Source organism: Laetiporus sulphureus, assembly GCF_001632365.1.
Source record: "Laetiporus sulphureus 93-53 unplaced genomic scaffold LAESUscaffold_116, whole genome shotgun sequence".
NCBI lineage: Eukaryota > Fungi > Basidiomycota > Agaricomycetes > Polyporales > Laetiporaceae > Laetiporus > Laetiporus sulphureus.
The window spans coordinates 1-16,565 of record NW_024468625.1 but is presented as its reverse complement, the minus strand read 5'-3'; the positions used below and the strand labels follow the sequence as shown (position 1 = coordinate 16,565).

Here is a 16,565-nt window from a genome sequence, read left to right as displayed (position 1 = left end):
CAGACACGATCTGCCTCAAATCAAGGAAAAGGAAAGGGAAAGGCAACCAACGTGCGACAAGTGGAAGAAAAAAGTAGTGTGGCATCATCATCTCAAATTGCGGCATTGGAACAAGCAATTGCTGCACTTTGTGGGATGAAGACAACCCCAACTACTTCCTCATCCAGCAAAGGCAAGGACAAGGTGAAAAGCAAAGGCACAGACATGGCATCAACGGCATCGGCATCTACGGTCAAGAACACCAACGTGAGAATCGTCGAGGTTGACGAATTCTCAGAGGATTTTCAGTACGAAGTGTAGATAATTCTGGTACTACACTTCAGGACGATTGTATTAGTACTGTGAGAACGAATGTATCTAGCAACCATCTATATATCGCATCCGCAGGTTTTTCTAAACATTTGATCGAATTGCCGATAAGATTCGTATCACGGGAAATCCAGACAATGGCACTACTGGATTCAGGAGCATTCTCTTGTTACATCGACAAAGCATTTGCTCAGAAACACGGATTCACAATGATATCACTGAACCGTGAAATAATAATCCTCAACGCAGATGCTAGCCCTAACAAAGGCAGTGCAATTACTTATCGTGTAGTCACAAGCATCTTAATTGGGGGGCACCGATCAACCGAGAGCTTGCTCGTCACTAACCTCGGACGCATGTCAATGATCCTTGGCATGAAATTCCTACAAGAACATAACCCCCAAGTTGACTGGGAACATAGAGAGGTCACGTTCTCAAGATGCAGACACATGTCACGGGACCCGAACTAATCTTAATGAACCAATACCAATTATGACGATAGACCACTTCGCCAAAAGGCTAGTAATGCTAAGCTTGTCTTAGCACTTGGTTCGGACTATATATGATAGGTTTTTCACGTGGCACGGAGGGTCATACTGTGACACTACCCCGCTCTCAAGACTCCTCGTCCCGAGGGGTATATAGCACCAACCTCAACCAGGGTATATAGCTGGCGAACCCTATTTTGATTGTAGTCAGGGGTATTGCATTAACTCTCTGGGTCTATAGTGACTAACTTGCATGAAAGGATGGGGCGCCACCCTTCAAACACCCCTTTTGTCCATAGATCATGACTAACTCGCACGATTCGACATCTTTAGCCTATTCGTGACTAACTTGCACGACCTTATAATCGTGTCTAACTTGCACTATAAGTCTGCCAGACCAGAGGTTCAAACCAGTGACCTTAGGTAAGCTTAGCATTTTGTCACGGGACCCGAACTAATCCCTATGAACCAATACCAATTATGACGATGGACCACTTTGCCAAAAGGCTGGTAATGCTAAGCTTGTCTTAGCACTTGGTTTGAACTATATATGATAGGTTTTTCACGTGGCACGGAGGGTCATACTGTGACATCAATATAGTGAACACAAGGTCTTTGTTGGCACCATCCGAGCTTTTTAGGAGTTGATTCATTGTTGTGACAGCTCTCCGCGATCATCTTCTTCATTGCATATGTGCAGATAATGTACTACTTGGGTGTCATGCAGTGGCTGATCAAGGTAAACGACCTGTGGTGTCCATTCACTGTTGATGACGTGCCACATGCAGTGTGTGGGTCTTCTTCAAGTTACTGAATGTGTTGGGTGCAGAAGCTGTCATTGGGTCCACGTCACCGTTCATCGGACAGGGTGAGTTGGCCTGTCTAGTGAAGCCCTACATGGACCTTATGACTCTATCTGAGCTTCACCTGACCATGACATCCGGTATGTCTATCGGTGTTCTCGTTGTGGTGTTTACAAGAACTTACAAACTTTGAAAGGTCTTCCACCATCTCTGGATCTGTACTGACTGCATACATCAACCTTGGTGTGCTGCCACAGAATCTGATCACTGCTTCCGTTATGAGCATTCCGGCTTCCATCACCATCAATAAGATGTGCATGTCCGAGGTCGACGAGCCCACCGACAGGTGATCATCAACCAAGAAGCTGAGCGGGAGAAAAACAGGCCCACGAACGCGCTGAACACGTTTAGCCAGGGTGCTTTGTTCAGTCTCATTGTCGCTGGCCAAATCCTGTCAGTGCTGCTGCTAACTGTAACTATGCTCTCGCTGACGATTCCCTGCTACCAGAACGAATGCCCTGACTGTTGTTTCTCTTGTGTCGACTGTCAACGGCCTGCTCACATGAATCGACAAAGGCTTCAGCTTTCATGTGCTGACTCTCCAGCTGATCTTAGGATAGTGAGCACACACACCCAGTTCCCTTTTTCGGATGGGCTCTGATAAGATAAGATGATGGCCGGCCCGGCTTACCCCGGTCGAACATTTCCTTAAGAGGCATTCAAGTGCACGTGACTGTGAGTTAATCCCCCCGAGACTGTTTTGTGGAGATCTAAATTTATATGACAATGAATTGTGAACGTCTTGTGGATCAATGGTAATATTGTAGGTGCTGTTGTTCAGTGCTCGGGTTCGAACTCGTTGTAGTGTATTTTTTTTAGCAAATTGTTTCCTCTGCCTCTTCCGAGCATTCTTTCAAATCTGTAATAATCTATACCTTGATGTGATCCTTTGAGATATTGCTTGTCGGGCTTTATTCTGCTGGCAGCAGTAATGCTTTGGTAGATCCATCCTATATGCCTTGTTTACCATGACACAGTACTGCTTGTTCATTGTATGGACCATCTAGGCTAATGAAAAATGATATTGCACATAGTGAGACAATATTTTCTTTACTGGGCCGTTTACTTGCAACAGAAACCCTCCCAGGCCTTCATTCATGACATCTGCCACCAGCAGAGCAATTTGTGCACAGAGGTAATGTGTACCATTGATGTCGGGCCACAGCTAATCATCTTCATCACCGAGGAACTTGGTGCGTGAGCGATGACAGCCACGGCATGTTCCGAGCTCATCTTATCTTATCAGGGCCTGTCCAAAAAAGGGAACTGGGTGGGTGTGCTCACTATCCCTGATCTTACGCCATGTCTTCTATCCGGTAGCCTTTTTCACTGGCGTGCCACGCGGTGAGATCCTCCGTGTTGCTGCACTGCTCGCAATGAAACTCATCGAGAATGAGTTCATCGGCTACACCGGTGAGTGTTGTCCGCAGTATAGTTGGCTATATGCGTGTTGAGCAGTCATGTAGATCTTCAGGCGATCATGACGAGCGACAACCCACTTTCGGAACTCACCTTCACGATTGCGTCATATTTTCTGTGTGGCTTCGCCAACCTCTCATTGCTCGGCATCCAGATCAGTGTACTGAGCACTCTCGTGCCAACACAAGCTGAGATTATCGCACGTATTGCGCCATCCGCGATGATCTGCGGGTTCATCTCGTACGTCACTCTCGTGCTTGGTGGAACATAAGAATGCCGATGACAGATTTGACAGGACGTTGCAGGCAGCTGGCATCGCCGGTATGCTCGTGTAAAGCGACGTATCAGTATTGTTTACCGGCAATAGCATTCGATGTACTGTTATCTGCTCATGATGTTAGTGCCTGTGTTTGGGTCTCTGCAATCTCAGTATTTACGATATTCTCACTCGCATTCGTGACATCTCGATGATTAACAACAACATAGGCCATGATTGACTCTCCATCTACAAACTTCAATCACATGAGGTAAACATCTGCCGTCAATATGTCCTTACAGCATGCACCGGGTGCATCAATCATAAGCTGTCCGGTTCATGATCAATGGTCACCGGTCGAAGGGACATTGACTTCGGAGAGATCCGGGACGTCCAGTGAGAATAGGGGAGATAGTATGGATAAATCAGCATAAGGTTAGGATACACGATGACACGTCTAATAAGCCTAAGCCAGTCGTGCGGCAACGTCAAGAATAAGTGAGAAAATGGGTACAATAGAATGCTTCTCTCCCCTTGAGAGCGAACGGAAGATAGTGTATGATCTCATCATTCAGCTCCTGTCGCCACGGAGACGGCGAGCTAAAGCCAGATCCTTAAGTTGACTGAGAAAGGATATTAGCACATCTGCTAAATGTCAGAATGATAGAAGTAGATGCTCACATCGTGACTCGCTTGGCATGGATCGCAGCAAGGTTGGTGTCCTCGAAGAGGGACACAAGATAGGCCTCGGCAGCCTCCTGAAGAGCCATGACGGCTGAAGCGAGTGCTTTGCGAGCGAGAGACGTCCAATCTTTCAGCTCGACCGTCGCGGACGTGTCGAGGAGACCAATCTTGCTGAACCCATCCATCAATCGCGAGAAGCCGGCGTATCTAGACAACAACAGTAGAACCCATCAAGACATGAACTCAGTGTCACAGTCAGACGTACCGCAAAGCCCCTCGGAAGATCGTGCGAAGGTTCTCAGATCCCAGCCCGTAAAACCCAGCATACGGAAGACTATTCCGGTTCGGCAGCCCCTCAAAGCGCAGGACCTTCGACACGGGCACGTCAGGCACGCACGACGTCAACAAGTCACTCTCATGGATCGTATATGTCTGCCAGCCCACTCGGGCCACATCAGCCTCAACCTCCTCCAGATCACGATATCACAACGAACCTGGTGCCCCAGCCTGAACGTCGCCTCGTTTAGGTTTAGTGCAGCGGTGAGCACGCCGCGCGGATTCCAGCTAAACTTGTACCCGAGCGGCACGTCCTCCGCGCACTCTGGCGCAGGCAGGCCGCCGCAGAATGACGTGAACGAGACGACCTCCTTGCCCTGCCGCTTCAGCGAGTCGACCAGCGCCAAAGCGGAGCAGCGATCGATCCCCAGGTCCAACCCGATCTCATTCAGCAGTAGCACGTCCGCGCCAACCGCCCTGCATGGCGGTCAGCATATTCGCATCGAAATGTGAGGGAGAGAGACACACGTACTCATCGTGCAGGGCGCGCATGGCAGGAGAGATGTACGAGGCGGTGACGAGGTGCTTTCGGTGTTTGATACAGAGCTGCACGACGGATGGGTGGAATGGGACTGGGAGCAAACTGTACCGTCGTCAGACTCCTCGCCAATATAATCTTGACCTATGTACGAACCTGATGACCACGTCCGCCTCCGCGACCAGCCTAACCATGCTCTCGGGGTCAGCCATGTCCACCTGCGCAGCGGTCGCATTAAGGTACACCTCCGTCTGCCGCTCTGCTTCCAGGATAGAGTTACTGGCTAGCACCACATGAGTAGCTTGAAGACGACCTTGGACTCTGCGAGAGACACCGACCAACAAGCAGCTCCATGTCACTGCGCTTGCACAGCTCCTCGATCGCCGGACCGACCACCATACCGCTCCCAAGCATCAAGACCTTCTTCCTCGGCTCTCGCGGAGTATGATGATGCTTCACGGCCGCAGACGCCGGTGGGATAACAGCAGCGGCTTGTCCGCTCATAGCAGCAGCAGCCCGCTTATGATGCCAAATCTCCAGCGGTTTCTCCAACCATGCACACTCCCCCACGAGCCGCCCGCCCTTCGCCACCGTCGCCCACCTCAGTGCCTCCGCCTTCTCCCGCTCTCCCGCATTACCATGGTACTTCCCAATGAGTGTGCGCAGGTACGGCAGTAGCACCCTCGAGAAGTGCTTCGACGCCTCGAGCGGGAGGGCCGTGGGCAGGATGTCCACCGCCATCATTGTCACCGGCAGGAAGTGCGCCGGGCCTATCGTGAAGAATGGCGCAGAGAGCATAGAATGACACGGGAGGAACTCGAGGCCGCCCTGGTATGAAGGTGACGTATGAGATGCAAGTCGGTTGGAGGAAAATGAAAGCCCACCTCGATGTCACAGCTGATGTCCTCGACGCACGCGAAAATGCCCCCGGCTGACTTGCTGTGCGCGCTCGAGTGCGATCTCCAGCTGCGCGTTCGTCATCACGCGTGGGTACGCCGGTGATCAGCCTGCACCATGCAGGAGAAGAGAGGGGTACGGTGCGATCTGGAAGTCAATGAAGCCCATGCGCACCTACCTGGTACACGACAAAGACTCACCTTCATATGGAATTCGGACGCGTATTCTTGCGGGTTCACATAGTAGTCCGAACGCTCGTATGGCTTACCATCCATCCGCACGAAGTAACCTGAGGGGCGCGCGTGGACCACGTAGACCTGCGATACAAAACATCACATGTATGTCGCGTACACACAGCTCTGCGAGTCTCGTTCCTTCCACAAGTCAGTGTCTGGATCTCCGTCAGTTTTCATAAGACACAGGCATAGAGAAATACGCACTTGGATCGCTGACTAGTGCCGGCAGGTCCTTCACAGCGACTTTCACATGGGGCAAGTCACTGAGAAGCTCTAGCACGCCTTCGGCGACCTTCCCAGCACTGTGATGTGCCTAACATCCGTCAACAGTCGCGACACTTCGGGGGGAACACGTATCCAGTCACGCCAAAGACGATCGGCCCCAAGCACTTGGGCGTGCCTTCGGACGCGATGCACGCGCCGACCTCCTCGTTCAAGAAGGCCCGAATGGAAGCCAAGATCGGATGTGAATGCGGGCGCGGAGTGTACTGTGGAACACGTGAAATGTGAGCACCGCGTACGAGTACGAAATGTGTGGAACGTACCAGGAATGGACTGGCCACACCCAGCTCCAGATGTGCATGGGCTAGCACGTTCATCGACTCGAGTACTCCGGCGACTACAATGCGTCATCATGATGTATGAGATCTCGGAACATCGCAGCTACTCACCTCTTGCAAACCAGCCGAACCCGGCCGTCCGCTTCCCATCTTCGCCCGTGAGCAGCTCATAGTCCAGGAGACGCAACAACAGCGTTGGCTTGTCCGTAATAGTCCCTCCTGGCATATGTGACGAGGACACAAACTTGGAGAGCAGCTCCATATTGTAATGCTGTCCCTTGATGGTATGCGAGAACATAAGATGCGTACATGGCACTGATCGCCCTGCATCAGAGAGAGGAGGTGCAGGATCATTCAGCACTTCCGACAGAGGCTGTCTACTTGATTCCCAGTATGATGTGTGCGGGTGCGAGATTCTCAACCACGCTCACGCCCGCCTACGCGTTCATGTCAGAATGGGTCTGAAAGTTATCCAACAGCAACGCACCGTCGCAAAGTCCTTTCCTGTCCACACTCTCCTATCGCAATCCTCTACCAGGACGTCCACACCGTCCCTCTCAATGAGCTCGTGCACAGCGTGCGGTGTCAGAGGACACCTCCGCTCCCATATTCGCGCCGGGTCCTCTCTGCGGATGCCAATCGTTGGTTTCGCCGCTGTCGGGGCGGTGACGTGGTACTGTCACGCCGAGGAGTGACGGAGACATAGGGGAGAGCGTCGGAGGAAAGACATCGTGCGCGATGAAGTGTGCGCCGTCATGGTCGTGAAGTGTCATAGATGAAGGGGTATGGAGCGCCTGAACGGACGACCGGAGTGGTCATGCCACGTCCGCGATCAGCAGTCATCCAAGGCACTGTAACTTGGCCTGCCCGACACCAAGACCGAAACTTGAAGTTTGCACGACTTACGCGCGTATCTCCAGACTGGGTTTCGATGTCGGTGTGACCGTGCGTGACCGACGCGTACCGTCACATGCCACCAACCGCGTCGCTGTGGTGGCGCCAATGCTTTCGCGGTGAAGTCCATATGATCAAGTCAGTTGTAAGGCAAACCAAAGGCAAGCGTTTGTCCTCGCTGTGGACTCTATTATTGGTCAGTGCGCAAAATAATCTGCTGATGAGACGAAGACGCACGACAAGCAAAAATGGTGGAGGCCTATGTCGGCAGGACTGGCATGGCCGCTGCGTCTTCCTATGCCCACTACCAGTCCAGAGGGTCGGGTGAGAAGGGGTTGGAAACGATTGAGATCGACCGCAGTATGCCAGCCTCGGGTTGACATGCCGAATACAGAAGAGCGTCGGGAGGTGCACCATTCCTCCATACTCGTCCTTCTCTTCGCTCGACGCTCACGCATAACGCATATCCATTTGCAGATCCTCGAAACGCATAGGCGCAAGACGGCCATCGCGCTCGCGCGCGACACGGAGGGCTTCTCGGGCGCGGACCTGCAAGCGCTCGTGTACAACGCGCACCTGGAAGTCATTCACGATACCATCTCGTCGCACGCGATCAACGGGACTGCGAACGGAGTTAACCACACGTCCGCGCAAGATGATTCAGAGCCTGTGGAGTACACCGTGCTTGGGATGACTGACGAGGAACAGGCGCGCGTGCTCTCAAGGGCGGAGGAGTCTGCGTTCCAGAAGCGGGTGAGCAGCGCTGTTGGGGCTGATTCGAGCGTGTGATGATTGGGGTGTATGTGATAGTTGCAACAGATATTGAGGAAGCCGGGCGCGGCGAAAACTACGTTAGGCGGGTTGGGTGGAAATGTTGGCAGGCCGGTGAGCTCGATTTCTGGGTACCGCTCGCGCGAATGCTAAACGCGATGTGACTACGTGACCACGTAGAAACGTGAGATCACGGAGGACCACCTACGCAGGGTGTTCAAGACAACGTGGCCATCTATCCCCCCAGCGGAACGCGTACGGCTGGAAAGGATGTGCGTTCTATTCGCGGCAGAATCGGTTGCGACTGATTCTGATGTGCTAAATTCGTTAGATACCGTATGTTCATCTCGGATCGGAGTGGCGAATTGTCTCTTCCTCCGGAAGGGACAGATGTGGGAAGCAGGATGACACTTAAGTAGGTGTTGGTGGGTGTTTCCCAAGATCCTCCGTGTAATCTAGCGTCAAAATCGATTCGAATTACGACCTAGGACGTTACTAGCGATCGGTCCACAATCTACAAGCAATGAGCAAATTATGGTTCGAAATCACAGTATCGACTACACAAATGTACAATTAACAACTACGACAGCACTTGGAGGTATGCTACGAAAGCAAGGCAGTTTACAGCGGGATTATAAGGCAAGAAAGTAGCGGGGGTCCGAGTGTCCGAAGCACCCAACAGGCGTATCCGTCATTGCTCGTTCCAGCTCGTGAAATGCTCCCCGGAGCACCTTCAGCCCTCGTAGGGAAGAAGATATACGCGCACGGGGTAGCAAGAGTCGTAGGTGTAGAGCGTGTTGTTCGTGCTCGGCGCATAGACGAGATTGTTCTGGGTGCCGGCGAGGCAGAGCGAGAAGTTATCTGCGTCGTTGTTCACTGCGAGGACAGCTTAGTCCTTCGATTCGTCCTAGAGCGGCAGGCATCAGAATCCAGCGTGATCAGAGGTATGCTGGAGGTGCTACTCACCGCTGCGCAGTATATCTCGTCGACCGCAGGGTTGCTCTCGGCGATACTGATGATGAAATGGACCTCGTCGCCCTCGTTGATAGCAAAGTCGCATGCTCCGAGGCCATTCTCGCTGGAGCCGGGTCGGGGGTAGAGCCCGCCGCCCGTCAACGTGAAGTACGGCCACTCATTTGAGCCCCACGACTCGTACGTCCATGAAAGCATCTTTGAGACATGCCTGCATGTATCTAAAGTAAGGGGTGCTACTCACCGAGATGACCCATTCACTTGCCGCAGGGCTAGTACCCGGCGGGCCCCACGCGAGCACGAGCGGCACACTGTTGTCGTTCGCGTTGGACTGCATGAGGTTGTATGCCGTGAGCGTGAAGTTGTATGACGGCGAGGCGGTGGAGCCGTCGGGCAGGCCGACGCAGGATGCGCTGGTATTCCAGCGGGACTGTAAGATGGGGAGGGCGAGCGAAGTGCCAGCGAGGAGGGCAGTGGCCAGGGACAGTGCGTATGCGAACATTATGGTCGTTAATTAGACGTTAAACAGGGGGTATTGATATCTTTGTTTGAGTGGAGAGGGTGGTGACAGGCAGCGGGTATTCATGCGATGCGCAACGCCCCCGACATGTTGCGTTGCGTGCCTCCGCGTCGGGCCCTGGGCTGTCATGCAGTACATTGCCGTTACCACCACAAATCCGCTCTCACAAACCGTAGTCACATCACTCGCACCTGAGAGCTCATCAATTCGCATTATGACCTCTTGAATCCTGCCATCTAGGAGCATCCAACAGAAGCACTAAAAAGTCGGAACTGCACTCATATATCATTCGAGAAACCTGCAGCATCAGAGAACGTCACCATGTAGAAGCTACGGGAAAGTCAGATAGAGTAAAGTTCAGCTGGAACATAATGATGGTGAGAGACCAACTAGAAGGTAGTAAACATCGTGAGTCATGCCTCGAGACGAATGTTGCAAGGGCCGCAGGCGAGACAAAAAGAGACTAGATGCAGACTCCAGCAGCACCTTCATTTGGGCGCTTGCAGATTGTGGCCCGTTACATCGTCCCAAATCGACATGAGCAAAAAACAAATAGAGCAAATACAGTTCTCTCATATTACGAGCAATCGTCATGTCATAGTGATGGCAGACTCAAAGTTCCTGAAGCGCCCACAATCAGCCACCAGACATGCATGTATGGAAAAGTACAATGGACGCACTCACTCGACCGTGGTGGGTAGCTGGTCAATGCATTCGCGAATGACGCGCAACGTCTCGTTCTTGTCATAGAGCACGCGACTGCAGCTGGCACACCGCGCATCCCAACACGTACGCGCAGCCGACCACTCGAGCAAGCCGCTCCCACAGATGGTGTCACCGATCGGACGGACGTCCATCTCAAGGATGATGACGTACTTGAGCTCGCGCCAGGTGTGGTACTCGACGATCTCACCACAGTTCGAACAGAATGTGTCCGTATCGTCGTTGACGAACGGCGGGTCGTTCAGCCGCTGTCGCAGCGCCTCCCGCCTGGCGTGGTGCAGCTCAATGAGGCTGAGAAGTGCCGGTGTCCTGAGCTTGAGCAGCGTCGGACGGTGCTCCGGAGCATGCAGATCAATTGTGAGGGTTTTCTGAGAGGCAACGCGTGCCTCATCATGCCAGCCGTAGCGGCATGCCATCGCGTAAAGTCGTAGCGGTTCCGCGAGAAATGATGGTGTCATCACCAGCGCTCGCACGATGGACATCGGACCGGGCATATCGTACTTCTCAGCGGCAAGCAAGAGGGGCTCGACCACAGCGTACGATTCGAACGCAGGAATAGGGAGGCCGCTGATCATTTGCAGCAAGCTTTCGAGCGTCGCCGTGTCCTCGTCGAGGTAGATGGCGTCAGCAGCACTGGGTGAGTCGCCGCGCGGAGGAAGCGAGAACATAGAGCGGAACCATCCCGACGTCGTCTTGAGAGTGAATGAGTGCATGCGGAAGAGGGTGCGGTCTTTTGAGCCGAGGATCACGTCCCCGTCCTGAGAGGAGAACAACGGGTGAAATTGGGCGGGAGGACAGTCAGAATCGTCAGCGTCCGCTTGCATGGTGTAGTAGCAGTAGAGATGAGTGCAAGTATCAGAGAACAGTGAATGCGCGAGGTGCAGTGTGTAGCATCAGAGTGGCGTCAAGATCCGCCGGCCAAGATCAGCACATGGCATTTAGGCGCCCTTCGCCGCCACATCCTCGCCACCCATCCACCCCTGTGAGTGTATCTTCCCGTCCTTCGAAAAAGCTCACAATATTAAACTGATATAGGCGTGTACAAATGCTCTCAGCGGCTTTGATCATCGAGGTATGAAAACTGCATCTCCACCACGAAAGATGATCTCCATCAGGGAGTCGCGTGCGGAAACACGGCTTCCATTATACGCCTATTTTCTTCAGATTCCTCCACTCATTAATCGAGTGTGAACTTCCCTGGTGGAGACACCGCGGAGACCGCGATCCCAGGAAGATGTTCTAATTTTGGTGAACTTCCAGTCTCCATATGGGCCTTGATGGTCCAAATGGAGATTTCGGCAGCAGTGCTCGGGAACTCGATATTTGTGCAAGTGCTGGGCGTTTCAATCGGGGTTATATTCGGTCAGCTGCTATACGTCAATGGGCACCAGGAAAGTGACTATTCGGCCTCTCCTGATTCGCGATATCAGTGACGCTCAAGCTAGTAGCGGTTGCCAACTTAATTATCGACCCTGACGATCCACATGATACATCACGGAGAATGTACCTCATACAGTATCGGCAAATAAAGCGAAGTTGGACGACTCCGCACTTTGATCGAGACTTGTACAAGAAGGCAAATACTGGGCAATGATCTTGGTTTACTCTGGTCCTTCTCGGCGAAGGAACACTCTTCCCGTTTTTCAGCTCAGTCTCAAGGCCCCGCACGTATGGACAGCTCGGACTCCAAGATCGTATACGATTATCTGGGCCCCATCATAATTGCAGTCGCAATCAATGCGTCCTTGTTTGGGTACTGCTCCATACAGTACTTCCAGTATCTCCACTCTGAAGGCGCAGGTACGTACTGCGATCGGTTCGTCAGCTGCAGTGTCTCGCTCGGCGAATTAGTCTCAGATTCGTTCCTCCAGACTACTTGTATGTTATGTATGCCTGGTCGGCGGTTGTCATACGGCAATCTCGTGGTACATGCTGTGGTACTATGCCGTTGATAATTTCGGGTCCCCAAAACATTTGGAAGACACTCCATGGCCGTATGTGACGACACGTCTCTTCGTTGTATTGTACGTGATTCACGTTTTCTCGTAGATCCGCGCTCACACGATGTAATTAACGGTAGAGTATCTTGTCCCATACAGCAATTCTTCGCTTGGCGGGTGAAGATCTTGGGTACAAGCAAGCTGCTCTTTGTCATCTCGTCAACGCTCTCTATATCAGGTGCCGCGCTGATAGTCGTTGATACCATCATGACTCTCAGCTCTTCCGAGTACGTGCGCGTTAAAGAGTGATTGGTGCCGCGAAAAACTTAATCCTGCACAGATCGTCACGGCATATGCCTGACGTTGATCTGACCAACGTCGGACTTACCATTGCATCTGCATGCGATCTGCTGATAGCGTACGTCTAAAGAAGACGTATAGTACACTGCTGACCCTGTTGTTATAGTTTCTCGCTGCTCTATTACCTGCTGAAAAGCCGTACAGGATTCAAAAGTAAGTCCAGCTCTGTGATACCTTTCGACAATGCTAACAGGTACTATTAGGGACGGACAATGTGATTTTGCGCTTGATAAACACCTGCGTGCAGACTTCATTAATTAACGCTATGGTCTCGGTGAGAATTTCCTCGCTTGTACCAGATACCTTCCGCTGATCAGAAGACCTGCATCCAGTCGCTTGATCTCGCCTTCTTTGTAAGTTCTCGTTCGAACCGCGACGCACAATGGCTAAATATTTGAAACAGAACGCATTCAAAAACGCCAATTGGTGCTTCATATTTGCTATTGTGCGTATAATGGCACGATTTTGAAAGAATGTCTGATTGAAACTGGTGACAGCCAATGGGGCATGTCTACACGTAAGTATGCTAATCCGCTCTGCACGCTCGGACCGTCTCATAGTGTTTCATCGTAGAATCTCCTTGTTAGCTGTGAGTCCGACACATCTTCAAGGTTATGTGGTCATGTCTCACGCTCATCAGCTGTTAACATCAAGAGCATCATTGAGGGAAAGATTCGGGGGGATCACAGAGATCAACCTACCAGATACAGTAAGTTGCCTGCAAGCCATATTTCTTCTCTGCCTCAAGTGGCCCGTCATCAGATCGCAAGTCCCTTCAACGTACGACAATTGTTCAATAATCGCATCCAGCCAACTGAGATTCGGGTTGCTGTGGAGCAACGGGTTGAGTTGGACGATGGAACACCTTGCAGGCGTGGTGCAGAGTCCCCTGTGAAGATCAAAGAAATGCGCAAGTCCGGCACTAGTACTCCCGATGCAGCTGACGAGTACGATCTGAGAGTTGTGCCATGATGGTACGGTGGTGAGTATAAAGAACGAGTGTCTTCCTGCACGAAAGCTGATTCATGAGCCTAGTACGGTGGATCCAGTGTTATTCGCGATAATTGACATTTAGGAGATGTAGGCAACCTTCCGTTAAAATAGTCCGTGTATTAGTCGACGTGCCAGCTACGATACGTACTTTTATCTTCGGTCCGCACACGCAGTCGGTGTCCTCGTGGACGATCGTCCGCCTGTGCAGACTGCTCGTTTTGAGATTTCAACGTGAAACGCGTTTTCAACCAAGCTTCCTCTCGAGGTCATGGACTTGTACTATCACTTTCCATTTACAAATGTTTGCGATGGACTCCAATTATAATGTTGTCATTTTCCTCATGGCGGTGGCGAGTGACACGCGGTGGCTGGAAGTACCGCCCCGAGTGGCTCTAAGTTGGGCTGCACAAGTCGAACGCCTTGGCCACTTCCACCGCGCTCGAGCCAACCACCCCCACTCCTTCGCTTTCAACTTCTCACACACCGCAAAAACACCGCTCACAAACGGCCGATATCCGCCATGTCTACAACTCGAGCTCCCACTCACCAGCCGTTGCGATCGCAGCTGACCAACGCTACTCGCATCGTCCCCGACGTGGACGTGATAATCCTATCTTCAGATGATGAGGCTCCAGCCAAGGCGCCCTCGAAGCCCAACAAGCCAAAGGCGAAAGGCAGAATGCGGGCAAGGATGCCGTTCCCATTCCCCCTTAACGTTGAGGTTGTCGAGATATCTTCCGACGAAGAGATGCTCAAGTTGAAGACCGTCCACCGCTCAAAGAGCACGATCGGCAACGTGCAGCAGCAGATGAAGAGCATGCAGAATGTGAGCATGCCATATGCGCCAGCTATAAAGAATAGTTCTAATTACTGTGATATTGGGCGCCTCAGGAGATCGCGCGTCTCAAAGGAGAGCTTTCCAGTGCGAAAGCGCGGGCACGAGAGATGGAGAAAGCTTCACAGCAGGCAATGTCTGGGGTACGTACTGGTGTTGTTCGTCACATAGCTGCCGTTCTCACGTTCTATCCAGTCTTCGTTAGACGATGTGACGAACTGCGAGATTTGCACGCTCCGTATGTGGACGCCGAGCACGTACGTCCGTCATCCTTATTGTCACACGTTATTGACTAATCGTATGATGGCTAGTCTCGCATGCGGCCACACGTTCTGCCAGAACTGCCTGCAAGGGTGGTTCGGTAGCCAACTCGCACAATACATGAGCACTCACCCCCATCACAACATGCCGAACTTGGAGGCATACCGCATCGCTCTTCGTGACCCCTTCCTGTCGGCCCAACAGCGCATCGAGCTGGAGTCACAACTCCGCATAGCCATTCTGCAGCATCATCCTGACTACACTTGCCCGTCTTGCCGCGCGGTGGTAAAAGAACGGCCTATCGAGGTGTACGCCATCAAGTCTGTCGTGCGATCCGCTGCTGGCGCAGCTGGGGAGACCAGTCTGACCAAATATGCCCCATCAAATGCGAGGAATCATGGTGGTCACAGGCTGGACAATCCATGGGACGGATTCTTTCCTTGAATGTGGTGCATAGTTTTGTGAAGTTGTCCATCATTTGTGGTGGAACAGGACGCGTTTTCTTTCGAATCATGCTGGTTTGGATGTCAAGGTTACAGACTTATCTGCGGGTTCTGTTCAATGCTTTTGGTCTATGCAATTGCTCCTCAGTCTGTAAACCAGCAATTCCACGTCGTACTATACGCCGTCATCATAGCATCGCTATTGCGTTCTCCTCGTCCGTTCTGAGCGATATTCCAAATGATATGAAGTGAAAAGCTACAGTACATTGATGGGATATATAAGCGAATTATATGGATCCAATGCACTATGACAAGATCATGAGAATGCTAGATAGGATTTACATAGTGAAAGATGTAAGTCCGGATTTCTTCTTTTTCTGAATGCCCGTGCCTGCTCTCCTGTCCTGCGGAACATGAGACTTTGTTACCTTGTCCGAATCTGACCCCGAATTATCCGAGTCGTCGTCGTCCTCATCGTCGCCATCATCCTCGATCTGGTCAGTAATGCTACTCTTGTTGGCAACGGCCAGCGTCAACGACGCTCTGCTGCTGTCCAAGGGACGGAAAAGCTGCTGACTCGTCACATTTGACAAGCGGCGGAACTGTGTTTTCGCATTCCATGGACCTGAGCGCGCAGCCGGACGCTTCGTGACGGTAAAAGCGCCATCGTCCGGGTCAGAGCCAATGGATGGAAATGAGGTTGGCATCATGCCTTTCGCAGAAATGGGATTCTGCGTATTTTGCTGCGTTTGATACTGGCTATTGTCCGGTAGGAAGAGCGCGTCACCTTCAGCGGCATCCCTCGATTCCTGGCTTGCGGGATGCACATCCGATGCTGCATCATGAGAAGACTGAGACGCATTCTGATCATCCGCGACCTGAGCAGCGGGTTGCGAGCTCGTCTTGCTACGCACGATCTCAACTGAAAATAATTTCTTCGCCGGAAGGAGGCCTGTCCCAGATGCGCTGCGGGCGGGACTGCTTGACCCCAGCTCATCGAGCAGTGACTCTGGTTCAACAGTAAGCTCGTCCCCACCCTGTGTCAAAGTTGTCCAAGCCGGGGGCTGTACATCTTGAGTGGTTGGGCGAGGTGTAGCTGGACCATCATCGGCGGAGGGTTGATCGTCGTCGGCGGCGGTATTGGTCACAACTTTGAATGCGCTAGCGGGCTTCACGGCTTTGCCACTCTTCTTCGCGGCAGACGCTTTCTGTCGCGGGTTCGCCTTCTTCGCCTCCTTGATCTTCTCGTCCGCAACACTTTTCTTGGCAGCGGCTTGTTCTTTCCCCGCTTTTGTTCGAGCTTTCCCATCTTTTGATAGCGGCAGTC

General features: G+C 52.2%; 9 protein-coding genes across 9 annotated transcripts; 4 read left to right on the top strand and 5 right to left on the bottom strand.

Annotated features, from left to right (window-relative positions):
- Positions 1-2,798: 2,798 nt before the first annotated feature.
- On the top strand, positions 2,799-3,414 carry LAESUDRAFT_765225 (Na+ dependent nucleoside transporter; the record flags this gene model as incomplete). The annotated part of the gene is made up of 5 exons (XM_040913609.1): positions 2,799-2,853; positions 2,907-2,930; positions 2,981-3,073; positions 3,127-3,319; positions 3,375-3,414. The coding sequence occupies 5 exons, from the start codon at positions 2,799-2,801 to the stop codon at positions 3,412-3,414; spliced, it is 405 nt and encodes a 134-aa protein (XP_040757500.1).
- Positions 3,415-3,906: 492 nt separating this feature from the next.
- On the bottom strand, positions 3,907-6,788 carry LAESUDRAFT_765224 (uncharacterized protein; the record flags this gene model as incomplete). The annotated part of the gene is made up of 15 exons (XM_040913608.1): positions 3,907-3,958; positions 4,017-4,226; positions 4,285-4,451; positions 4,514-4,772; positions 4,828-4,938; positions 4,990-5,116; positions 5,172-5,661; positions 5,718-5,799; positions 5,870-5,877; positions 5,931-6,019; positions 6,086-6,121; positions 6,171-6,279; positions 6,332-6,454; positions 6,512-6,585; positions 6,638-6,788. 15 exons carry the CDS (start codon positions 6,786-6,788, stop codon positions 3,907-3,909), a joined length of 2,088 nt encoding a protein of 695 aa, XP_040757499.1.
- A 115-nt stretch (positions 6,789-6,903) lies between these two features.
- LAESUDRAFT_765223 (uncharacterized protein) lies at positions 6,904-7,299 on the bottom strand (the record flags this gene model as incomplete). The annotated part of the gene is made up of 3 exons (XM_040913607.1): positions 6,904-6,963; positions 7,014-7,202; positions 7,255-7,299. 3 exons carry the CDS (start codon positions 7,297-7,299, stop codon positions 6,904-6,906), a joined length of 294 nt encoding a protein of 97 aa, XP_040757498.1.
- Positions 7,300-7,649: 350 nt separating this feature from the next.
- Positions 7,650-8,698, top strand: LAESUDRAFT_816859 (uncharacterized protein). The gene is made up of 5 exons (XM_040914819.1): positions 7,650-7,828; positions 7,898-8,173; positions 8,231-8,305; positions 8,372-8,463; positions 8,523-8,698. The coding sequence occupies exons 1-5, from the start codon at positions 7,682-7,684 to the stop codon at positions 8,608-8,610; spliced, it is 678 nt and encodes a 225-aa protein (XP_040757497.1). The 5' UTR covers positions 7,650-7,681; the 3' UTR covers positions 8,611-8,698.
- Positions 8,699-8,924: 226 nt separating this feature from the next.
- Positions 8,925-9,665, bottom strand: LAESUDRAFT_667593 (uncharacterized protein; the record flags this gene model as incomplete). The annotated part of the gene is made up of 3 exons (XM_040905317.1): positions 8,925-9,079; positions 9,154-9,361; positions 9,408-9,665. 3 exons carry the CDS (start codon positions 9,663-9,665, stop codon positions 8,925-8,927), a joined length of 621 nt encoding a protein of 206 aa, XP_040757496.1.
- A 212-nt stretch (positions 9,666-9,877) lies between these two features.
- Positions 9,878-11,230, bottom strand: LAESUDRAFT_732904 (uncharacterized protein; the record flags this gene model as incomplete). Its single annotated transcript, XM_040910331.1, is given in 4 exon segments — positions 9,878-10,078; positions 10,110-10,174; positions 10,187-10,304; positions 10,364-11,230. The coding sequence occupies 1 exon segment, from the start codon at positions 11,228-11,230 to the stop codon at positions 10,364-10,366; it is 867 nt and encodes a 288-aa protein (XP_040757495.1). The 3' UTR covers positions 9,878-10,078; positions 10,110-10,174; positions 10,187-10,304.
- Positions 11,231-11,835: 605 nt separating this feature from the next.
- LAESUDRAFT_732901 (uncharacterized protein) lies at positions 11,836-13,948 on the top strand. The gene is made up of 13 exons (XM_040910330.1): positions 11,836-12,222; positions 12,278-12,430; positions 12,487-12,633; positions 12,687-12,764; positions 12,813-12,859; positions 12,910-12,980; positions 13,039-13,059; positions 13,110-13,151; positions 13,204-13,223; positions 13,280-13,295; positions 13,347-13,415; positions 13,469-13,688; positions 13,749-13,948. Exons 1-12 carry the CDS (start codon positions 12,077-12,079, stop codon positions 13,676-13,678), a joined length of 1,020 nt encoding a protein of 339 aa, XP_040757494.1. The 5' UTR covers positions 11,836-12,076; the 3' UTR covers positions 13,679-13,688; positions 13,749-13,948.
- Positions 13,949-14,219: 271 nt separating this feature from the next.
- Positions 14,220-15,239, top strand: LAESUDRAFT_765218 (uncharacterized protein; the record flags this gene model as incomplete). Its single annotated transcript, XM_040913606.1, has 4 exons — positions 14,220-14,525; positions 14,591-14,677; positions 14,730-14,791; positions 14,846-15,239. The coding sequence occupies 4 exons, from the start codon at positions 14,220-14,222 to the stop codon at positions 15,237-15,239; spliced, it is 849 nt and encodes a 282-aa protein (XP_040757493.1).
- Positions 15,240-15,576: 337 nt separating this feature from the next.
- Positions 15,577-16,545, bottom strand: LAESUDRAFT_765217 (uncharacterized protein; the record flags this gene model as incomplete). Its single annotated transcript, XM_040913605.1, has 1 exon — positions 15,577-16,545. A coding segment is annotated over one exon (969 nt), but the record flags the coding sequence as incomplete, so codon positions are not given.
- Between the last annotated feature and the right edge of the window lie 20 nt (positions 16,546-16,565).

Excerpts from the sequence above, each read along its gene's own strand:
- LAESUDRAFT_816859 (XM_040914819.1), top strand. The coding sequence starts at position 7,682 with ATGTCGGCAGGACTGGCATGGCCGCTGCGTCTTCCTATGCCCACTACC. Across the intron at positions 7,829-7,897 it reads ATACAGAAGAGCGTCGGGAG|ATCCTCGAAACGCATAGGCG; the intron begins GTGCACCATTCC and ends ATCCATTTGCAG. Across the intron at positions 8,306-8,371 it reads GTGGAAATGTTGGCAGGCCG|AAACGTGAGATCACGGAGGA; the intron begins GTGAGCTCGATT and ends GTGACCACGTAG.
- LAESUDRAFT_732901 (XM_040910330.1), top strand. The coding sequence starts at position 12,077 with ATGGACAGCTCGGACTCCAAGATCGTATACGATTATCTGGGCCCCATC. Across the intron at positions 12,223-12,277 it reads GCAGGTACGTACTGCGATCG|ACTACTTGTATGTTATGTAT; the intron begins GTTCGTCAGCTG and ends TCGTTCCTCCAG. Across the intron at positions 13,152-13,203 it reads GGTGCTTCATATTTGCTATT|CCAATGGGGCATGTCTACAC; the intron begins GTGCGTATAATG and ends AACTGGTGACAG.